This window comes from Aspergillus clavatus, genomic scaffold (genome assembly GCF_000002715.2).
Source record: "Aspergillus clavatus NRRL 1 1099423829791 genomic scaffold, whole genome shotgun sequence".
NCBI lineage: Eukaryota > Fungi > Ascomycota > Eurotiomycetes > Eurotiales > Aspergillaceae > Aspergillus > Aspergillus clavatus.
In genome coordinates, this window is record NW_001517108.1 from 120,877 (window position 1) to 141,453 (window position 20,577).

General features: G+C 50.0%; 7 protein-coding genes across 7 annotated transcripts, besides 5 other annotated features; 4 read left to right on the forward strand and 3 right to left on the reverse strand.

Annotated features, from left to right (window-relative positions):
- Nucleotides 1-1,265: 1,265 nt before the first annotated feature.
- ACLA_068190 (uncharacterized protein) lies at nucleotides 1,266-3,095 on the forward strand (the record flags this gene model as incomplete). The annotated part of the gene is made up of 3 exons (XM_001275217.1): nucleotides 1,266-1,357; nucleotides 1,437-2,022; nucleotides 2,088-3,095. 3 exons carry the CDS (start codon nucleotides 1,266-1,268, stop codon nucleotides 3,093-3,095), a joined length of 1,686 nt encoding a protein of 561 aa, XP_001275218.1.
- A 1,103-nt stretch (nucleotides 3,096-4,198) lies between these two features.
- Nucleotides 4,199-5,772, reverse strand: ACLA_068200 (actin family protein; the record flags this gene model as incomplete). The annotated part of the gene is made up of 3 exons (XM_001275218.1): nucleotides 4,199-5,075; nucleotides 5,152-5,650; nucleotides 5,730-5,772. 3 exons carry the CDS (start codon nucleotides 5,770-5,772, stop codon nucleotides 4,199-4,201), a joined length of 1,419 nt encoding a protein of 472 aa, XP_001275219.1.
- Nucleotides 5,773-6,190: 418 nt separating this feature from the next.
- ACLA_068210 (telomere length and silencing 1 family protein) lies at nucleotides 6,191-7,326 on the forward strand (the record flags this gene model as incomplete). The annotated part of the gene is made up of 3 exons (XM_001275219.1): nucleotides 6,191-6,573; nucleotides 6,636-7,018; nucleotides 7,082-7,326. The coding sequence occupies 3 exons, from the start codon at nucleotides 6,191-6,193 to the stop codon at nucleotides 7,324-7,326; spliced, it is 1,011 nt and encodes a 336-aa protein (XP_001275220.1).
- A 2,755-nt stretch (nucleotides 7,327-10,081) lies between these two features.
- Nucleotides 10,082-12,316, forward strand: ACLA_068220 (transient receptor potential ion channel family protein; the record flags this gene model as incomplete). The annotated part of the gene is made up of 2 exons (XM_001275220.1): nucleotides 10,082-11,930; nucleotides 11,997-12,316. 2 exons carry the CDS (start codon nucleotides 10,082-10,084, stop codon nucleotides 12,314-12,316), a joined length of 2,169 nt encoding a protein of 722 aa, XP_001275221.1.
- A 786-nt stretch (nucleotides 12,317-13,102) lies between these two features.
- Nucleotides 13,103-13,133: a microsatellite.
- A 158-nt stretch (nucleotides 13,134-13,291) lies between these two features.
- On the reverse strand, nucleotides 13,292-14,911 carry ACLA_068230 (heterogeneous nuclear ribonucleoprotein HRP1; the record flags this gene model as incomplete). The annotated part of the gene is made up of 4 exons (XM_001275221.1): nucleotides 13,292-13,431; nucleotides 13,518-14,577; nucleotides 14,642-14,805; nucleotides 14,875-14,911. 4 exons carry the CDS (start codon nucleotides 14,909-14,911, stop codon nucleotides 13,292-13,294), a joined length of 1,401 nt encoding a protein of 466 aa, XP_001275222.1.
- Nucleotides 13,663-13,687: a microsatellite.
- Nucleotides 13,663-13,703: a microsatellite.
- Nucleotides 13,870-13,902: a microsatellite.
- Nucleotides 14,912-16,308: 1,397 nt separating the features above from the next.
- Nucleotides 16,309-16,708, reverse strand: ACLA_068240 (uncharacterized protein; the record flags this gene model as incomplete). Its single annotated transcript, XM_001275222.1, has 2 exons — nucleotides 16,309-16,606; nucleotides 16,665-16,708. The coding sequence occupies 2 exons, from the start codon at nucleotides 16,706-16,708 to the stop codon at nucleotides 16,309-16,311; spliced, it is 342 nt and encodes a 113-aa protein (XP_001275223.1).
- A 1,314-nt stretch (nucleotides 16,709-18,022) lies between these two features.
- Nucleotides 18,023-19,795, forward strand: ACLA_068250 (GTPase-activating protein GYP1; the record flags this gene model as incomplete). Its single annotated transcript, XM_001275223.1, has 5 exons — nucleotides 18,023-18,377; nucleotides 18,439-19,313; nucleotides 19,384-19,476; nucleotides 19,537-19,666; nucleotides 19,737-19,795. The coding sequence occupies 5 exons, from the start codon at nucleotides 18,023-18,025 to the stop codon at nucleotides 19,793-19,795; spliced, it is 1,512 nt and encodes a 503-aa protein (XP_001275224.1).
- Nucleotides 18,070-18,126: a microsatellite.
- Nucleotides 19,796-20,577: the final 782 nt, after the last annotated feature.

The following is a 20,577-nucleotide window of genomic DNA, read 5'->3' on the forward strand; positions in this document are numbered from 1 at the left end:
GAAGGGACTGTTCACTGTGCAGAATGCAAATGCACGTTGTCAAAGGCCTCGGCGATTTTATCATTCTTCTTTGATTGAGTCATTATTTTCATTTCCATTGATAGGTAGTATTCGTAATTTTGTGGATCGGTGTAGTGAGCTTTGGGGAAAGATCTACGAAGCCATCTCTCAATGCATGAACATCCCTAGCCACATCTATCTAATCATCTAGACAGACATGGAATCTTCTTATCATCATTATCAAATGTCAACGATCAATCCTTCTCAGGAAATTCAAGCCATCTTCATCCTCCTGTAATCATTAACGATTGTAATCTATCTCCGTTAGGCGGAAGCATCAATCTACACCTACAACACAACTCCTAGGTTCTCGAGAGTCTCCTGAATCTTGTCTCATTGTCCACTCTGGTTTCCCGGGTCGTTCCACTCATCATCTTCTTTGGTTCATTGTCCCATCTGAGAAGACCCAGTCTAGCCTTAATGATCAAGTCTGGATCGAAGTGGGCTCAATGGAGTCAGTTTAATTACGGGAACACAGATGGAGTTAATACGCAAGCAGTCTTAGTGGTTAGTGTTCCTATTATTGATATGTATTAGCTTGATTTAACACTTATCCTCTCACAGTCGCAGGCTGATTGATGCTGGCATCCTTGTCCTTGTTCAACTCTCACAGCATTTGCTTCCCTTTAATTAATCAGTTTTGTTGTCCACCACTGGGTAGATAGCCAACAATGACCCGAAGCCTGACCTCAATTTAGATTTGTCTTTCCTGCTGCACACTCGCTATCTACTTACCAACTACTGACTGTCCATTGTGCTTCACTTTTGATCGCGTTTAAGGGTACAGTTAGCTCAACAAGAAATCCTGACTGCATCGTGTTCACACCTGATGGACTTCGATCCTTTACTAGTCGCGTGGCTTGACGCTCCGAGAGACGTAGCCATTTTCACCACTGTTGCCGTCCTACGCAGCTAGATGCAAAGAATTGTCCATACTCCTCTTCAACGACACGCAAACAGGAGCCGAAGATTTTAGTTAACCCCGTGAGAGTTGAGTGCTTGCACCTTGATGGCGCCTGTGCCCGAACACCAAGAGCCCCAGCCAGCTACCCCTCGTGCTGGAACACGGGATGGAGGGCTACCAAGCGACAGGGACCATACCAACCAGTCTTCTGTTCATCCGATTCCTCAACTGCAGGGTCCATTTGAAGAATCGATCCAGGAAGCTAGTCAGGAAAGGAATAATGGATGGATTGTTGATCTAGATGCCCAAGCATGGAGAAAGGAACTGCTGGAAAATGCTGAATATGAACGGCTTTGCGGTAGGAAGTGGCGCCAACGGTCTGATGAAAGGCAAGTAAGGGTTCGAAAGAAACACTCGTCGGGAACCAGAGAAGCAGACCCCATTCAGTTTTGATCAAGCTGACCATTTGTAGGTATCATCCAATGTGGAAGCTTATCTCTCAAATCGCGTTTGGCGTACACCTGTTGGCGAAAGGAACGGCGAAATCAACGTTGGAGGTCTTGAAGATTCTCCAGCGCCACGTGGATGAGTTGGACGGGTTTATTGAAAGAAGTACTGAGGATTTCTTCATCATTCAGGTGGATGTCCGCACCCGCATCCAGTACCTCAGCCTACCGCTTCAGAACCTGGATGTCTTCGATGAGATGCTGCAGGACCGCAACTTTCGCCTCGCCATGATCGACTACAACGAGAAGATTGAGCATGCGGTCGACCGGTTTAGTATTGCAGTTCAGGACTCTTTAAAAGATATACAGAAGGCAAGAGAAGCAATCAGTGTTCTATGGCACTATATCGGGCAATCAACGAAGCAGAACAGACCACTGCCCAGTTATTTGGCTGCTGTGTATAACGCTATGCTGGCTAATACCGAAGGCTGGAACATGGCCCTCTCAAAGCTTCGTCGACGAGGAGTTGCTTTGGAAGCTGCCCTTGCCCAGCTGGGTCTGACTATCACCGAGATGCAGCGCCGCGTAGGGGTTGCAAGCCGACGAGACGTGGTGAGTGACAACATCGAGATCTTCTTTCCCTCCATCGAAGCTAACGTACTGACCCTGAAAATCAGGTGTCGTTCATCCAGTCTTCAAAAGAGTCATCCCCACACAAGTCAACCAAACGGCGTTTCTTTGGGAAAGCACTCCCCATCCGCACGACCAATTCCTGGGTCTCAGAAAAGCCACTGCCCTCTGACCCAGATTTTCGGGGAACACTGGAGCCGCGCCCTGTCTCCAGACAAATTGATGGCTACCGAATGTCACAAAAAAGCGTTCCAAACCTGAGAAGTCCACAAACGCCTGAGACTGTTAGTATAGAGGAGCAACGTTCACGTCGTGCCAAATCCGTCACCGGTGCCGGTGAAACCCGGGGGTCAATTGCCCTTTTCCCCAAAATCCACAGGCGGCTGAGCAGACGATTTTCAAAGGCCGTGCCTGCATCGAAAACATCTTTGAGTGAAGAGACCCGATCTGTGCCGTCAGCACGGCCCGCCACGGCTCCTTCTAAAACGTTCAGATCACCAAGCCCTGCTCTGGGGCAGCTGAAGGTTGACCACCAGGCTATAAAAGAACGTTCCGGGGAAACGGTAAAAGCACCACTCCAGCGCCAACCAAATCGCGCTGTAGATGCGAAGACGTCGGCGAGGCGGGAAACGATGAAGAATCAGCTGCTGCAGTATTTCAAGTCAGACAGAGTCGTCGAGGCCTGGGAGAATCTCGCAAACAAGGAGAATAAAATCTCTCGTTCCATATCTCTGAAAAAGCGGGATGGTCCTTTGAGTGTATTCCGTGCAAGACCCACGCAACCCCCCGAGGTTCCTCAATCGCGGACAACATTCTATGAGAAGGATTTAGAGAGCCAGATGGCTTGGTTGCAGGAAGGAAGCGAGGCATTGAACACTTACTCCTTGAAGCCGAAAAGGGATGTCACTCCTAGAATCCATGTACTCTCTGTCCATACGACATTGATCCAAGAATCGGAAGAAGAACACTCTTCCGAGATTGAAGGAAAAGAAGAACAGACTAACGACGGTCATTCGATCCTCACGGCTCTTCCTTCACCACCCCCAGTGAGTTGATCTCTATGAAGGTGGTGGTTTAAAAATCTTTACTCTACAGCACTGACATACACCCGTAGGTTCTCGATTCGTTTCTCCAAGTGTCAAGTGTGACCACTTGAGAGAGGTCATATCCTCATCATATCCTGGCAGGACTTGCATTACGTCCGAATTATAAAAACCACATGCCCTTCCTTTCACTAGACGAGACATCTGTGGAAGACACCTTTGGGAAGCCCCTCTTCAACTAAAGATAGGTGCGAACAAGCAGGCCGAAAAGACGTTTGGCTTGGCGCAAACAATGGCTAAGAGAAGTAGAACATGAAGGACTCGGCCGCATAGCGCCTCCTCGTCGACACGCATGGAAGAAAACCTTCATGACCTAGTCTGGAGATGTCAATAACAGCGGAGAACACATTCCCACTGTCATTTCAGCTGACAAGTAATGGACGTCATTGGCTTTCTCAAACTAGGAGCCGCCCACGTGCAACTGCAAGCCAGTTATATGTCACTATTAGCCAGTTCGCTCGAATTTGCACTCAGCTTAAGATGAAGCTGCATCATCATCCAAGATTCAGGTTCAATTTGGCAGGTCAAAGGAGCGTAATGCTACACCCAGCCCAGCCTACAATATATACGCAGCCGAACGAGGGAATCATATCACGACACTCACTCCCGGATTCAGGAGCGAGGCCGAGCACTCAAAGCATTCTTTGAGGAATTTTTTTTCTACAAGTTGCCAGTCTGCATTGATGTCCCAGCCATAAGCTGGAGATCGAACATGATGGACACAATGAGATAGGCATAATACGAGAAATTTACTCATACCACGAGATAAGGGGAGCAAAAGAGAATTGATATAGATTGCCCCGTTCTCCTTCCTGCCGTATAGTTTCATTAAAAAGAATACCGGAGACCGCAGACACGGAGGACAGGTTCAGGGGCCGGAATAATATGTAAGACGCCAGGGAAACCAGCAAAACCACACATGATGAGATTTTCCCGCAAATTTCACAGGATGACCGTGACATTGGATTATTGAGGGAACAAAGAGAGCAAAGGGGGGAACGGGGGAAAAAAAAAAGACCGGGAAGGGATGGCTTCGAATATGAACAGGGAACGAACTACTTGCAGCGCTTTTCAACGATGTTCGGGCCATGCTCCTCGTACTCTTTCTTCGAGATCCACATCTGGTGGAAGGTTCCCAGGCTCGCCAGGATGCTTCCTCCCACCCATGAGCCGAACTTCCGCTCGGAAGTGTTCCCAGGCGCGGAGATCCTTACTCTGGGCCCGGGGAAACTCTGCAGGAGCTCCTGGTTCAGGCGATCGGTGAAGCCATACAGTAAGCTTGATGCACCCGTGACGACGACGTTCGCCAGCAGGTGCGGACGCACATCGACGTCGACGCCGTTCAGAGCAGCCTTGATCAGTTCCGGCACAGTCTGCGCCTGTGTGGGCGGTGGGAACGCCGACTCGGGATCCGGGATGGCGGCTTTGGCGTCGAACAGCGATTCCACCACCCTGTACCGATCGATACCGAATACCTGGTTATAGCCGTCGGGGAACTCGAATGGTCTTCCGGGGCTGCTTCTCGCAAGCTCTTCGTTTGAGACTCCGTTCGACCCGGTGGCAGAGAGCTTGTTGGGCCCCGGCCACACCTGGACGACACACTCCTTGAACTCGGCCAACGTCCGCTCTTCCATGAGGGCGCGGTAGGAGACGTCCGGTGCCTTATCCGCAGGGAATGTTTTGTACTTAGCTTGTGCGGGCTGACCAGCTTCGACAGCTGTCTTGGAGGAGATGAGATAGTGAGGGGTGACGGTGATGGGCTGCGGGGAGTTGCTTTTGAACAAGGCGCGGACCTGCGACGAGATGTAGTCGCCGCCAAGGGGGGAGTGTTGCACGCCGCGTTTCAGGATCATTCCGTCATGAACAGGAGTCACGGAGATATTTGAAGCGCCAATGTCGATGATCAAAGCAGAGGCCTTGCCAGCAGCGAAGCTATGAGCCAGGAAAGGAAACGGATTAGCACCACAGATATCATTCGGAAGAGGGCTCCATTAGAGTAACCACTTACGCCGCAAGCACACCGTTTCTCGCCAGGTAGAAAGCCGGCGTCCCCCATTTTTCCATTGCAATCTCGACGGTCTTCTCCCGCGCTTTCGTAGGGTTCCAGCCACACTCGGTCATGAGGAGCGGGCTGTCCGCAAGAGGCTTCTCCTCCAATTCGACCCCCTCCATCTCCGTAGGAAGTTCGCCGCTGGGGACATCGTTCAGACCGTTTTGGAATGGATTCCCGGGCTTCGCACCGGTCAATCGCGATGTGAACGAGTACTCCCACACTTTCTCCGCCATGTCCCAATCCTCCACGATTCCATCTCTTCCCATAGGGTTGTGGATCGATAAACCGGGCCGGGGAGTAACAAAGATGTCGTCGCCGAAGACAAGCTTATCTTGCCCTTCATAGTTGTATTTCCCGTAATATGTGGGGATCACTGATTTCGGTGTATCTTCGCCCGCAAACCCTGCGCGTGTCGTCGAAAAACCAGGGTCGAGAACAATCGCCGATATCTCGTCTGTGTGCACACGTAACAGTCAGCATTCACTGCGCCGGACGACGAAGCCATTGCGCCTCAGCCAGGTAAATCGACATACCTCCACCGTACTCAGCAGTCGAAGGTGGAATGGAAGGATTCATTTTGATGACCAAAGGGGTGCAGCCCGTTTGAAGCTGAGGCGGAGAGGTTGTCCTGCTTGTTTTTCACTGGGCGAAGTATCTTCTAATGGGTTTGTTGTTGATGATGATCTCTTTGTAACGATCGCCAGGGGATATCTTGTAGGATATTCCAAGCTGGGAACTAATTAGGCGGGATTGTTGAATTGATAGCAAGCGACTTGTCAGTTGGTACGATAGAAATTCCAGTTCCAATCGCGTGGGCGCGGATAGCGGAGGCCCCCAACCAACCACCGACAGCTCTTTGTTGCAGCATGACGCTGTGGCCATAAGTCGGTCTTGTCTTGCCTATTTTATCTCCTCCATCTCATCTTCCACTCTCTCCATTTCTCTTCCTCACTATTCACCCCTGATCGTTTACTCTAAAATTAATTCCAGCAATATGGAAACAGATACCGGTCCCAACTCCGAAACTCTCTTCCGACCAGTCAAGCGGAGAAAGTTCCTGCGCCGCAAGGAGATCGAGCCCGAAGAGACACAAGAGGAGTCCCCAATCGCAACCGCGGAGACCAATCAGGATGGCCATCCTTCCGGAGCAAACGATGCGATTCCATCTACGGATTTCGCCCGTCTGCGACGACTGCAGCGAGGGCGCAAAGGTGGCATCGAGTTCTCTACCACATCTCGCCAAACCAGCGATCGCACCGGCAGTCAAGGCGCAGGTGCAATGGTATCCGCCGAGGACCTCGAGAATGAGAGGATACGAGCCATGTGTGACCGATTTACAGTACATACGGGTCAAACAGTCGATGTCGACAAGCATATGTACGATCGCCCCCGCATCCATGGCTGAGTGCTTGTCGTGTAATGGAGACTAACAAGATAAGGATGGCGTATATAGAAAACGAGATGGCTAAGCGATACCGGCCGAAGATGCCTACAGATACTACTGGCTCAGACGACGCTGCGTCTAACCGGACGACGTCGGATGGATTCGCAACAGCGGTAGCTTCGAAGCGTGAGCCTGCGTCCCTGGGTAAACTACATGAGATCGATCTTGGCCAGGAAACGAAAATGCAGAATATCGCAAGGACGGAAGCGGCTACAAGGAAGCTTGTGGGAGAGGACATGTCGCCCGGCCTTGGAGAGTCCGCTTCCAGCACCGCTGGTGCGGGCAAGGCTGGGAGGCCGTGGCGTAATCGGAAACGACGGAATAGCGAAGACATTGAGAGAGACCGGCTGGTGGAAGAGGTTCTGCGAGAAAGCAAATGTGGGTTCCTCCCAGCTAAGCTTGGAAACACTCCCAGACTGCTAACTTCGTGAGTGGTTCTAGTGGACGTCTATGATGAGCCAGAGGAGGAAGCTCCGGCAGACGATCAAGCTGCTGATGATAGAGTTGCGGAGCAATTCCGGCGAGACTTCCTTGATGCCATTCAGTCTCGCCGCCGCGTGGCACGAGCGAAGAATACGAAGACAGCGGCCAAGCCCGAAGTCCCACGGGGCCCTAAACTGGGAGGGAGTCGGAGTGCGAGAGCTGCAATGCGCGAAAGGCAAGAGAAATCAGCCGGACGAAAATGATGTCCGTGGCTGGTTGGGGTTGACTTTAAGAAGTCATTCCCTACCATCTTCTTGATCTATGGAGTCCCCCCCCCCCCCTTTTTTTTTTATCCCCAGCATTTTATTTTCTGGGATCACAACAGGGTTGCTCAGAAATAACTACTCTGTATCTATCCGCAAGTAGACGATTCCCTGTGCACCAGCCACCAGCCACCAGGGCAGTCGAAGTTGGTGGATCCTCAGCCATCGTGTCTCGAATTGAGTGAAGTGGGGGTGCTTGGTTAATTTTGGCTCGGAGAGACGGGATTCTGTGCCCTTTAAGGCCTTGGAAATTTATTTGATTTGAAGTGATGTAGTGTGGATGTGGTGACGGGATTGGATCCTCTGATCCTTAACGAGTGCCGCGCGCTTGGAAACTACCTAGAATAGCACATGCACTCTATTATGATGTGATGATCCTACCAGTCGAGGTTCAAAGGCCCATCCAAGTAGCGGAAAGTTGGAAAGATGTCATGTTTGGTTGATCATGGGTAGTTGTATTTCGTAGTCGAAGCGGGATGACAGTGAAATTGAAAAGGAGTCCACTGGTGGAAGCGCCATCTATCTACTGAGCCACTCAACCCTCGAGATTACAACTTGACACCACGAAGGCTCGTTTAATTCCTATTATTAGTCTATGGGTTAACTGGATCCATGCCACCATAGACTTGACTAATAAGAGCCCCGATGACGATAATTCGGCCTCATTTGACCTGCAAAGAAAGACTTTAGCGTTCGGAGTTCAGAGTTCAGAGGAGGAAAAGTCCCAAGGTCGACAATGAAATTTACATTGGGACACGTGCCCCTCCACCTTGATACAAGTCCATGCAGATTCTTTCCTGTTCCAGTCCGACGCTCAGGAGATTGATTAGAGTGACTACATAGTATACCGACTAGATTATCTAGTCTGTACTCTGTACTCTGTAGTGCAGGCGCCGAGGGAAGAGTAGAGATAGTGAGTATCTGATTGGTTACTGGAAGTACTCTGTGAGGACAACTAGGTAACTATGAATAGAGAGAGGCTGCAGTTGATGATGACTTGTACCAATAGGAAATCAGTCAGTCCTGTTTGGTGATTCTTCTTTTAGCATCATCATGCAGAACAGTAGTCAGTTCTCTTGATAGGTAGAGAATAATACTCCTACAGACACCAGAGTACTACTGACTGTAGACTCGACGGGAGTCGTCTGCTGTGGCGTGTGAGTGTGTCAGTGGAGAGAGGTATAGTAGATCCACTGGACACTGACTGTCTGTACTCTGTACAGATTACATACCGGTACTAAGCTAAGGTAGGTACCTTACATACAGAGTATGTACGGAGTAGTAAGGTAGGTCCTTCGTCAGTATCGGCATGATCACTATCATTGCATGTATTTAGAATTCTAGATCGAAAATTGATGTGTCTCCCAGTCGGCTCCTACGACTCCTACGACTCCTATGACAGTATGACTCCCATCATATCCATATTCCATATTCCATGAGTGCTGGATTGAAGATCGGTGGAACTGAGGTATCCCATGGTTTGGATACCATACGTAAGGTACCATACTTACTTACAACACGGGAGAGTCTAGATTGACCACACTTCCTGAGACATTTCAGGGGCAACTCTCTAGTTTAGTTGGTCAGAGTCTCGAACAAGGGTGATATGATAGCCTGATAGGAGGACGACCACTCTGTACTACACAGTATGTAGATAGTTAATTATGGAAAGAAAAAAAAAAGGCCATACTAGTTAGTCTGTCAGACTATCATTCTTCTGGAATAACTAGAAAACACTACTCCGTACTCCGTATTATTGTTGTTCTGGTGGACTGCAATCCTATGGTCTTCCACTTCCAATCCCTCTTCCTCCTCCACCAACTGTCTTTCTCTCTTCCGTCTATCCTGCAATCCTGCTGATACTCGTGATTGGGGGTATCAGCTCAATCCTTTCTTCTTGTTTTCAGTTTCTTCTTCTCCTTCTTCTTTTTTTTTTTTGGTTCATCAGGATTTTGCTCACAGAGGAGGCCTCTCGCTTACTACTTTTCCTCTGTCTCACATTCGTTCTGTTCTCTGCTCTGTCGGGTGGTTGAGTGGTAGATATAGGCAAGCTTTGTCTTACTTCCCAACCCTCCCACAATCAGCCCTTCTCGCTCCCATTCCACCATCTCATGATCACTCATTCCATCATCATATCCAGATCCCCCTATTGCTATTCTCGTCTATCGTTTCTATCAACCCCTCCCCGCCCCATTGACGTCTCTCTTCCCTTCTTCGACGTCACAGGATCAACCCCTTTCTTCAATTGGCATCGAAAATAGAGAAAGAGGATAGACTACGAGGGGCTTGGTGATCTTCCAATCTCTGAGGTAATCATCAACCGACAAGCCCCTCTCTGGTGATCAATTGCTTTGCTTCCTCTAGGTTGGCAATATCCATTGCTAGCATCTTTGTTGGGGCGCTTTTGTTCGTACTCTGTCTTTCACTTCATCGCGGACAGGTTGACCCTGTCCCTCCACCTCCAGCCCACTCAATTTATCACGGTGCTGCTCATTCTTTTGAAACAAAAAAGAAACGTTTTCTTTGTCAGAAAGCGCAACCTTCTCTAGTGTCGCGAAGATCAGCCGGATTCTGTATCGAGCGTTCATCTGGACTAATTGTTACCCTTCATCAACTCATCGAGCCCGTCACGTTTATGTCGTTCTCTTCTTGAACTTCATATCCTGACTGACCAAAATCTGATCGTATTTTCGAGATGCGGATCCTCCCTCTTTCCCTCTTCGCGCTGGGATTGCTCCCTGCTCAAGTTCTCGCTGTCGACACAATCAGTACCGATTATGTATCGACTTGTTTGACAAACTCTGATATCCAAGTCCAGCAACTGAAAATCGCCTACACCCGCTCGACAAGAATAGTCGACTTCACATTCCATGCGACAAGCCAGAGGATTCAGAATGTCACTGCCTCTTTGACGGTCACCGCATATGGACGACAGGTTTATACCAAGGACTTTAACCCTTGTAGCTCGGATAACTATGTCGAGAGACTTTGTCCGGTTCCTGCTGGCTCCTTTAACGCGCAAGGAACACAGGAGATCCCCGAAGAATTCGCCAGTCAAATCCCTTCCATTGCCTTCGCGATCCCTGATCTGGATGGACTGGCGAAACTTGAATTGAAGTCTCTCGACGGTGGGAATGCGGTGGCCTGTTTCCAATCCGGCCTGTCCAACGGCAAGTCCATGCAGGTTCAGGGCGTCACTTACGCAGCGGCTGGGGTCGCAGGCGCCGCGTTGGCCTTGAGTGGGTTGTCTGCGCTGGGCTCCGTTGCTCATCCCGGAGCAAGTTCAACGAGCCCTGGTTTCGGCGATGTGATGGGCTGGTTCCATAGCATGGCCACCAACGGTATGCTCAGTGTTAGCTACCCCCCGTTATATCGCAGCTTCGCCAAGAATTTCGCTTTCAGCACCGGTCTGATCCCCTGGGGCGACATGCAGACGAGTATCGACCGCTTCAGAGAGGCCACGGGCGGTAATCTCACTCAGAACAGCTATGAATTCCTTCGAAATGCCACTCTTGACTTCTCCGGTGGAGACTCCACGAACACGACATCGAAGGGTAAGCGGGGTTTAACCATAATCGCCAATGCCGTGAATCTGGCGACTAGAGAGGTGTCGGCCTCGTTCGATAGCAACTCCACGGCCAATTCGACTGGTGGTGATGAGAGCGGATTTCACAAAACACTCTCAGGCATTGAGGCTTACGCGGGGCAACTCACCATTCCTCAAGCCAACACCTTCATGACCGTCCTGTTGATCTTTGCTATTGTGATTGCCGCCATCGCGTTGGGTATTTTACTTTTCAAAGTGATCCTCGAGCTGTGGGCTCTGTACGGTTCGTTTCCAGAAAAGCTCAAGGATTTCCGCAAAGATTACTGGGGTCTCCTGGCTCGCACGATCACCAATCTGATCCTGGTCCTCTACGGCATCTGGGTGCTCTATTGCATTTATCAACTGACCAGTGGGGACTCCTGGGCGGCGAAGGTCCTCGCCGCCGTCACTCTTGCTGTGTTCACCGGCATCCTGGTATTCTTCGGTTTGCGTATCATGCATCTGGCCCGCAAGTACAAAAAAGCGGAAGGCGATGCCTCGAGTTTGTATGAGAACAAAGAGACCTGGCGCAAGTACAGTCTCTTCTACGACAGCTACAAGAAGGACTACTGGTGGCTCTTCATCCCTGCCATCGTCTACATGTTTGCCAAGGGCTGTGTTATCGCCGGGGCGAATGGGCATGGGCTGGTACAGTCTGCGGGCCAGCTGATCGTCGAGGCGTTGATGTTGGGCCTCTTGCTGTGGTATCGACCATATGTCGCCAAGTCTTCCCAGTGGATCAATATCACTATCCAAGTGGTCCGTGTCTTGTCTGTAGCATGTGTCTTGGTGTTCGTCGAAGAGCTGGGTGTTTCCCAAACAACCAAAACAGTGACTGGTATCGTCCTCATTGCGGTTCAGTCGGGCCTTACAGGTATCCTCGCTATTCTCATTGCTGTCAACGCTATCATCTTGTGTGTCCGCGAGAACCCTCACGCCAAGCGGCAGAGAGAAGCCGGTAAGTTGCAAATCCTCCCCCATCGTAGTCTCTCTCTCTCCTTACAGTAACTAATGTATTTTCCAGAAAAATTGAATCGCGATATGGATGACCTCACTCCTTTGGATGCTCGGGAATCTCTCCTCATGGATCATCCCCCCCGCAAGGACTATGGAGAGATGAGCAAGTTCAATTTCACCGGCCCCTACGCACCATATCGCGATCAGCATGATTCCGAGACTCGAAGCAGGCGAAATGAAAGCACAGATCGCCTGGTAGACCCTGCTTACCGCCCAAATCATCACCATGACCGAAGTTTAAGCCGTGATAGTCGACGGAGTCGTGATAGCCACGGATCTCTTGAGCGGCGGCCAGCCACCACCCCCGGTTATGGCTTCGCTTATTAAATTACCAATTCCGATCGAATTCATGATACCACATTGTTCCAATATCTGTTGTCATTTTCTTCCAAATATTTTTCGTCACTGCGTTTCGAATTCTCATTTGAAGCATAGACAGCACTTTTGACCCTTTTCTTGTTCTTTATCCATGACTTTTTTTTAGCGTACTTGGACAGTGACTTCCGAAACTTCATGTTTGTATTCATCTTTTTCTTCTCTCATATAGCTGTTCTTTCCTCTTCCTTATCGCTGTTCCATTGCCTTGTCTTGTCGTAGCCAGCCACAAGCTTTACCCCCCAACTCAAACCCACCGGTGTTTTTTTCCCTCATGTGATCATTGTCGGCCTTGCTCTCATGGTTCCAGGTGGCATTCTTGGATGTTAAAAGTTTATGGATAGAAAACTGCCTCCTAGATGTTCCTCCCTGTATGTAAATGTCAACCTCCTCGTCTGTTGTGACTCTTTCTCGAATGTACCGAATACAGAGTGAATGCTATATCATAGAGCCCTACAGAACCATGTGCACCAGTGACATGAGACTGGCAGAAGAGTAGATTACGGCAAAGATTGGATTGTAGTGTCATGGACAGTATGCGGAGTTCTCATCTGCTCAGTCGCCATCCTAAAGAATCTTTTCAACATCCAGTATAAAAAAAATTGGAATAGTACATTTGATTGGAAGGTAGGGTGGGATTTTCGGAAGGCATTAATGCACAGGAGGACGGAAAACCGGGAATGGTGAGATGATCCTTTTGACCTGGTCGATATCATTTTTACGAGACGGGAAGAAGAAAACAACAACAACAACAACGACAACAACGACAGAGAGATAGGAAAGCAGTAGGCATCGATGAATAGAAGAAGAATATCAAAGCTGGACAGATACGGAAACGGGAAGACCGGGATAGTAAGAAGAGATAGCAGATCGAGAAGAACTCCGAAACAACTCTCAGGACCACGACATTCCTACAAGACCACGGCCTCAACCACGAGAGTAAGGGTGGAAGCCCCGATGGCCTCCGCGACCTCCGCCGCGGTAATTGGCGCCCGGTTTACCGGCGTTCTTGGGGCCAGTTGGAGCGTTGGCGGGGGCAGCGCTCTGGGTTGGCTGAGGCGTCGTTCCTGATTCTTCTAGTTAGTGCTTAGGGGGGAGGGAATTCAAAAAGGAAGATGGGAGACAGGTGAGGAGGAGTCTATTGGATACATACCACGTCCCATACTGCCTGCGCGATTCATGCCCTGAGGCCCGGTGGGGATGTTGGGCTGAGGCACTTCGTCGTACATGCCTTCCCACGAAGTTGGGCCGCCCTGTTGGTATGGCGAGAAGCCCCGCGACTCCATGACGCGGCGGGCCTGCTGCTGCTGCTGCTGCTGCTGCTCGTACTTCTGCTGCTCGAACGCGATCTGCTCCTGGGCGTTGTAGCCCGGTCCGCCCCGAGCGGCCGAGTAGTTTCCGCCCATGTTCGCGTTCCCTGCGTTGTTGCCTCCCATCGCATTCCCCATCTGTGCTTGCATCGCGCCCATGTTATTATTCCCCTGACCCTGGGGCTGGGCTTGGTTCTGCAGCTGCTGCATCTGCTGCATTTGCTGCATCATGGCGGGGTTCATCATGTTCTGCATCTGCGGGGTCGAGCTCTGCGAAGGCGGGCTCAGACTTCCCTGCGGCTGCTGGTTGTTGCCCATCTGCATCTGCTTCATCTGCATTTGCTGCATTTGCTGCATCATGGCCGGGTTCATGCCTGCCATTCCCATGCTGCCCATGCCTTGGCCCTGAGCGGCGGCCATCGCCATCTGCTGCTGCATCAAGGAGAAATACTGCTGCATGCGCTGCCAGTACTGCGCCATCATCTGGGGAGTCAGACCGGCAGGCATGCCGGCCTGTCCCTGCATCCCCTGTTGCTGCTGCAATCCATCACCGCCAGCATGGCCGCCGTCCCGAAAGTCTCTACCGCGGCGGTTTCTGCGGTCTTCCTCGTCGCGCAGGTTGCCTCGGGGCTGGGCCTTCTTGACCTCGATTGGTTTCCCGCAAATCGCCAAGGGACGCGAGAGCGCGTTCTCGACAGCCGCTTCACTGTCGAACGTCACGAAGCCGAATCCACGGGGACGTCCGGTGTCCTTGTCGATCATGAGGGTGGCGTCGACGACACGGCCGAACTGCATGAAGAATCCCTTGAATTCCTGCTCAGTGGCCTCTTGACTCACGCCACCAACAAAGATTTTGCTCGTCTTCTCCTGCTCGTCACGGGGAATCGCCCGTTTGGGGTCGATCTGCGGGAGGTGTTAGTTGCCGAACATCACTACGGTGGCCACCAGCTGAAGTGGAGATTCCTACAATCTTTCCATCCAGGTAGTGCTCCTTGACCATCACTGTATTGACCGTCTTGGGGTCTTTGAAGGTCAAGAACCCAAAGCCACGAGAGCGACCTGTGGCACTGTCTCGCATGACAGTGCACTCCTGTACCTCTCCAAACTGGGAGAAGTAATCCTTCAGAGACTCTATTTGCATACGTCAGACTGGTGGGAAGGAACTCGGAAGAGCTGCAATAAGATTAGAATAGGACGTACGGTCGGTTGTCTCCCAATTCAAGCCACCAATGAACATCTTCCTATTAGGCAAATCTATCAGTAAACAAGGCCACCTATCCAGAGCTAAAGCACTATCAAAGCGGACAGGTCCATCGTATGAAGGGGGTGGTGCAGATGAGTCAAGGATAAGTGCAAGCAGAGCAATAGGGCATGGGCCGGAGACAGCCCGGGGTTGATGGCAAGTCGACTGGCTAAATTGCGGTGGAAAACCACGCAATATGCAGTGGGCTAAGCAACTCTTCTCGATTCCCTGGGTGGAGATACTGTAGTGCATCCCGATCACAGGCAACTATGGAATTGGATATATTCGAAATCTCAGGGCAAAGGTACAACAGCCAGCGGGACAAGCTGCACTGCTGCCGTGCAGATAGATGGCGCGACCAAATGCGTGAGGGCATCACAATCGCCTCAGGCTGAAACGTCCACGGTATGGATACATTTGGCATTGCGACAGTAACTGAGGGCATTGCTCAGGGTGACATGCAGACATCTCTAGTCACCCCACATCCACTGGTTTACAGGATGATCCAGTGGGAACAAAGCCAGAGCGGAAGATGCTCTCAGATCGAACGATATGTGTCGAGGTGGTGGTAAAGAAGAAGCCACGGAGTGAAGCGAGTGAGGCGGAATATAGTCAACTGAATCTCTTCTTTTCTCTGTCTGACCCAACGATCCTTCGCCTGTCTGTCTAATAGAGTCCGAAGCTAGGTAGGTAAAACTGCTCGATAGTGCTCCACCAGACAGCCAAGGCTTCTACTCCTTGCTCTGCTCTATCAAGATACATCGACAAGAAGCTATATGATAGCGTCTGCACTAGTAGTCGCTCGCCAAAAGGTTTTCGTAAGTCTGAGGATTCTGATATCTTGCAACTTCATGTCGATGTTGACTCGACGATACATATCTCCCTTGAGCCTTGTGTAGGAGATAGCCTTCGCATTCATCAGACCGCCCTTCATAGCCAGATCTGACGCAATCGAACGATTTTTCCGCCCCAGATCAACTGAAACTTCGTCCCTTTCTGACAGATGTAGCTAGTTCGACTTGACTGCTTCCCTTGGTAGAGTCCGGCGATTTCTATCCACCTTCCTGTTTCTTTATCTTCTTGCGATCTTCTTTTGAACCACACCGACACAGCTCGAAAGAGGTCCCCTCCCACGAGATCATTGATTCAGTTGTTCTGGCCGAACAGACTGTGCCCTTGCATGGCTACCATTGAAACCCAATATCCACGACCAGCATTGAGTGCATACCATCGACTACATCGATAGGTATGGACGGGTCATGAAGAGTGTCTTTCAATCTTCAATCGGGATGGTTCACGCATCGTAGTCGATAGTCGATCCATTGCCCTTACAGAAAATGTGTAGGATGGGAAAAGCAAAGGTTGAACGCTTTCTTATCAAAAGGATGTACTTACCCGTCTTCTTTGATTCCGGTGCCCTGCGGCTCAGATTCAGCAGCAGGAGCGGAGATATCATTGTGAGAGGTATGTGCGTCATAAGAACCCGCGCCATTTCGCTCGTGTCCTTCATAAGAGAATGAATAAGGATCCGCAGCATGAGCGTGATCCGTGTCGGTCCTGAAGCTCTCTGCAGGCTGCGCAGTCGGGATATTCGTGGGCTGAGCAGGTGTGTACGATACATTGGAATCCAGAACTTTCGGGGGTTCAACGGCAGAAGTTTGTCGGTTTGTGCTCTCATCCGCATCGTACCTAAGCCATAGTAGTCAGAAAATGAACCATAATTACCATTCCTGAAAGTGAACCATACAGATCGGCGAAAAGATCATCCTCAACATCTCCTGGTTCAGCCATGATGAATGAATGTCACGAAGAAAAGAGGAAGGGGGAAAGACGAGAAAAAAGAGCTGGCGGGTCGACTTTCAAAAGAGTAGTCGTCGCGCAATAATGAAGCCAATGAGTAGACAGCGAGCCGAGTTCGACTGGGTCAAATCAAGCTACAGGAAAGAAAGAAAAAGGCGAACTTAATTAAGGTAAGATGAGAAGTGAAAAGGGGGGAAGAGGAGGGAGAAAAGAGGATGAGGAGGAGGAGGAAAGAGAAAGTGAGAGAGAGAGAGAGAGAGAGGAAGATGAGAAAGAAGGAGGAGAACTTCTCCGTGCCGAATCACTCAACTTAACTACTACCAGTACCAACTACTATCTAACTACAGTATTAAGAGTCCCCCAACCAAAAAAGCGCATGATGTCTTCTTCTTTTTAACATCGATTGCCTTCCTTCTCATCTGAGCTGTTTGTTATTCTTTGAATCATACCATGTTCTAGTCTCCAGAGCCATACTCTTCTCTTCTGCATCCACAATTGCCTTGATCAGCCACAGTCTAACGGAGCAGCGCCGTATCAAGTATTCAGCGTCTCTCTGTTTCCCCCCGCACTCCTCCCGACGCTTTTAATTGCTCCCGATGATCTGCTATATTGCTGTTGAGAGCGCCAATTCTTTTGTCCCGGTAGCTTACGACAATGACTACTAAGAAGGGCCAACAGGTACGCTTACATACCTTGAATATTGCCCCTCATTCATAACAATGGGCTAATCTAGGCTTTCCTCTGACAAGGAGATGGTCCAGGTTGGTTCGTACCTCGATAGTCTCTCCATGTCTCATTTCCAGATTCAGTAGCTGATATAGCCCCCCCACTCGCATCTTGCAGACCGTTCCGAGTATGTACTCTGTGTGCTCCGATTAACCCTTACCTGTGGCCAAATACTCGAGCAACACACTGAGCGCTCGACCATTCATTCTCTTTTGTGAATGGTCCCTTTGGCTAACATGCCTCAAGACGAACAGGCTCTCCGTTCTGGAAGGGCAGATCCGTGTCCCAACCCCAAGCATCACCCAATAATCGAGACACAATCGTTGGCGCTTCATACTCTCACGCGAATATCTTAAAGTTTGTGTCTCCTGTTTGAGATAGCGCATTGCGTCGTCCTTCGCCAGTCAAACGAACAACGAGCTGATTAGGGGGTAATCGCTTTCCAGAGGTTTACCACAACAGCATGCGCGACCACGTACACCTCCCAAGTCATCATCCGCCCATTCACAACATGCGTCTCCAGCGTCTCATCGATCCGGACCATGGGTCACGTCTCCGCGGACATCATACTCGGGTATCATGAACCGGGAGGTTGAATTATGGAATCCCGATACTGTGGATATCAGCGGCGACGACGAAGAAGACGATGACGAGGATATTGCCTATGACGACGATGAGGACGAATTTGGACTACCCAGCATTACCAGCATGCGAAAAAAGCAGAGCAAGAGTGCCAATTCGACCCGAGGCAGATCCGGTGATCTGAGCAGTATCGCACGTGGTAGTACTTCAAGCCTGGGAGTCAACCAAGGAAGCAATAGACGACGCGCAAATAGTTCAGATATCGCCGAGGAGCGCGGGTCGTCTATGTATCCAATAGCGAAGAATAATGAAGGAAAGATCCTACGTCCCCAGTATAAGGACATCCTGAGAGGTAAGTATCGCTCCCATATCGAAGCCCGTCCTTGACTTGGCGCTAATAGTAGCCTTGTTAGATCCTGCCAATGTCTTGAATCTCATTAATCATGCGCCACCTCCGAAGAATGCGACTCCGAAGGAGATGGACATGTATTCGAGTCGCATTTCGAGAATCAATAAGTTCAAGCGTCTGCTCCAGACAAGCACCGTTTCTTTACCAGAATTGAGGAATCTCGCATGGTCTGGAATTCCACCTGAAGTCCGTGCCATGACTTGGCAAATTCTGCTTGGTTATCTTCCTACCAACAGCGAACGACGTGTGTCGACACTAGAGAGGAAACGCAAGGAGTATCTGGACGGTGTTCGACAGGCCTTCGAGCGTAGCACCGCCCCTGGAAATTCGTCGGCTTCTACAGGCCGCGGTAGAGGCTTAGATGAGGCGATCTGGCATCAGATTAGTATCGACGTTCCTCGTACCAGCCCTCATATCCAACTCTACGGCTACGAAGCTACCCAGCGCTCATTGGAGAGAATTCTCTACGTTTGGGCGATTCGACATCCCGCTAGCGGTTATGTACAAGGAATCAACGACCTTGTCACACCATTTTGGCAGGTCTTTCTTGGTCTTTATGTCACGGATCTCAATGTAGAAGAGGGCATGGATCCGGGTCAATTGCCCCGAAGTGTGCTTGACGCCGTGGAGGCCGATTCATTTTGGTGCCTGACCAAACTTCTTGACGGTATCCAGGATAATTATATATACGCCCAACCAGGTATACACAGGCAAGTGAGAGCTTTGCGCGACTTAACGATGCGTATTGATTCCACTCTTGCAAAACATCTTGAGAATGAAGGAGTCGAGTTCATGCAATTCAGCTTTCGATGGATGAACTGCTTGCTCATGCGGGAGATGAGTGTCCAAAATACCATTCGGATGTGGGACACCTACATGGTATGTGCGACCTCCTTACGGCCGATCAAACCATCCTGATCAAGTCATTGTTGTATTGACTTCCCTCTAGGCTGAGGAGCAGGGGTTTTCACGCTTCCACCTGTATGTCTGCGCTGCGTTCCTTGTCAAGTGGACAGAGCAGTTGGTCAAAATGGACTTTCAGGTAGGTTCCAGAGAATGGATTTTGCATGGGCACGCAGACAATACTGACTGTTCCTCGCAGGAAATTTTGATGTTTTTGCAGGCACTCCCAACACGAGATTGGACCGAGAAGGATATTGAGCTCTTGCTTAGCGAAGCATTCATCTGGCAGAGTCTATTCCAGGATTCCCGGGCCCATCTTCGCCCGGCTGGTGATCGATCGCCGGAGAATGGTTTCCAATGATTGAAAACATTCTCTACATATCTGATGATACTCCAGAGATCAACCCTACGTTTGGGGCATGGGTTCCGGCTCGATTCTCTTCATCGGTACCACCTGAAAGGCGCGCGATTCCTCTCTTACTTGGAGGGTCCTAAACGCTTTTAACATACCTGTGTCATCAACCGTCTTTCCATGCGAACCCCCAATCTGGCATCATTCCAAGCCTACCGTAATAATTCAGCATTAATTCAACAACTCTTTTCCCTCTGACGAAGCTGATCCCAGAGAAGTTCGATAAGGAGTCAACCACATCGGAAATTACTTCGTCTTGGTGCCTACATCAAGCACTTGCAGACTCGGACTTGGTACAATTTCCACATCGACCTGGATGCTTTTAGTCAGTCTCGTCAAATTGAGTGCCACAAACACAAAACAAGCAATCCGCTCATGGCCCGTCTTATTTTGAAGTCGAATCTGTCAGGTTCTCGTGTGGGGTTGGTCAACAGCAGATGCGCCACGGTCATTATATCTGACCCAACAATGCCGACTTCTCGGGATGCACGCTTACTTTAAGGGACTTAGCAAATATCGACAACTTTCTACCATACGGCCTATATGAGCCGTCGACGGACGAATTGTCCTGATGTGGTCAAAAATTGAGACTACTCATCCCCTGAGGAAGTTGCAATACTGGTGACATTTAGGAGCCCAGACTGTGTGCTCCAGTTGAAGTTCAAATAGGGTCTATGCTACTTAAATGCAAATATATATTGAGCGTCTAGTGCAAGAACCAATCAGAGCGATAGCCATAAAAAGATGGAAACCATCTGAGGAATCAAAAATCTATAAGCGCTACGTACTTAGTGAGGCAGTGGTCCTACTAGGAAGATGATTTATACT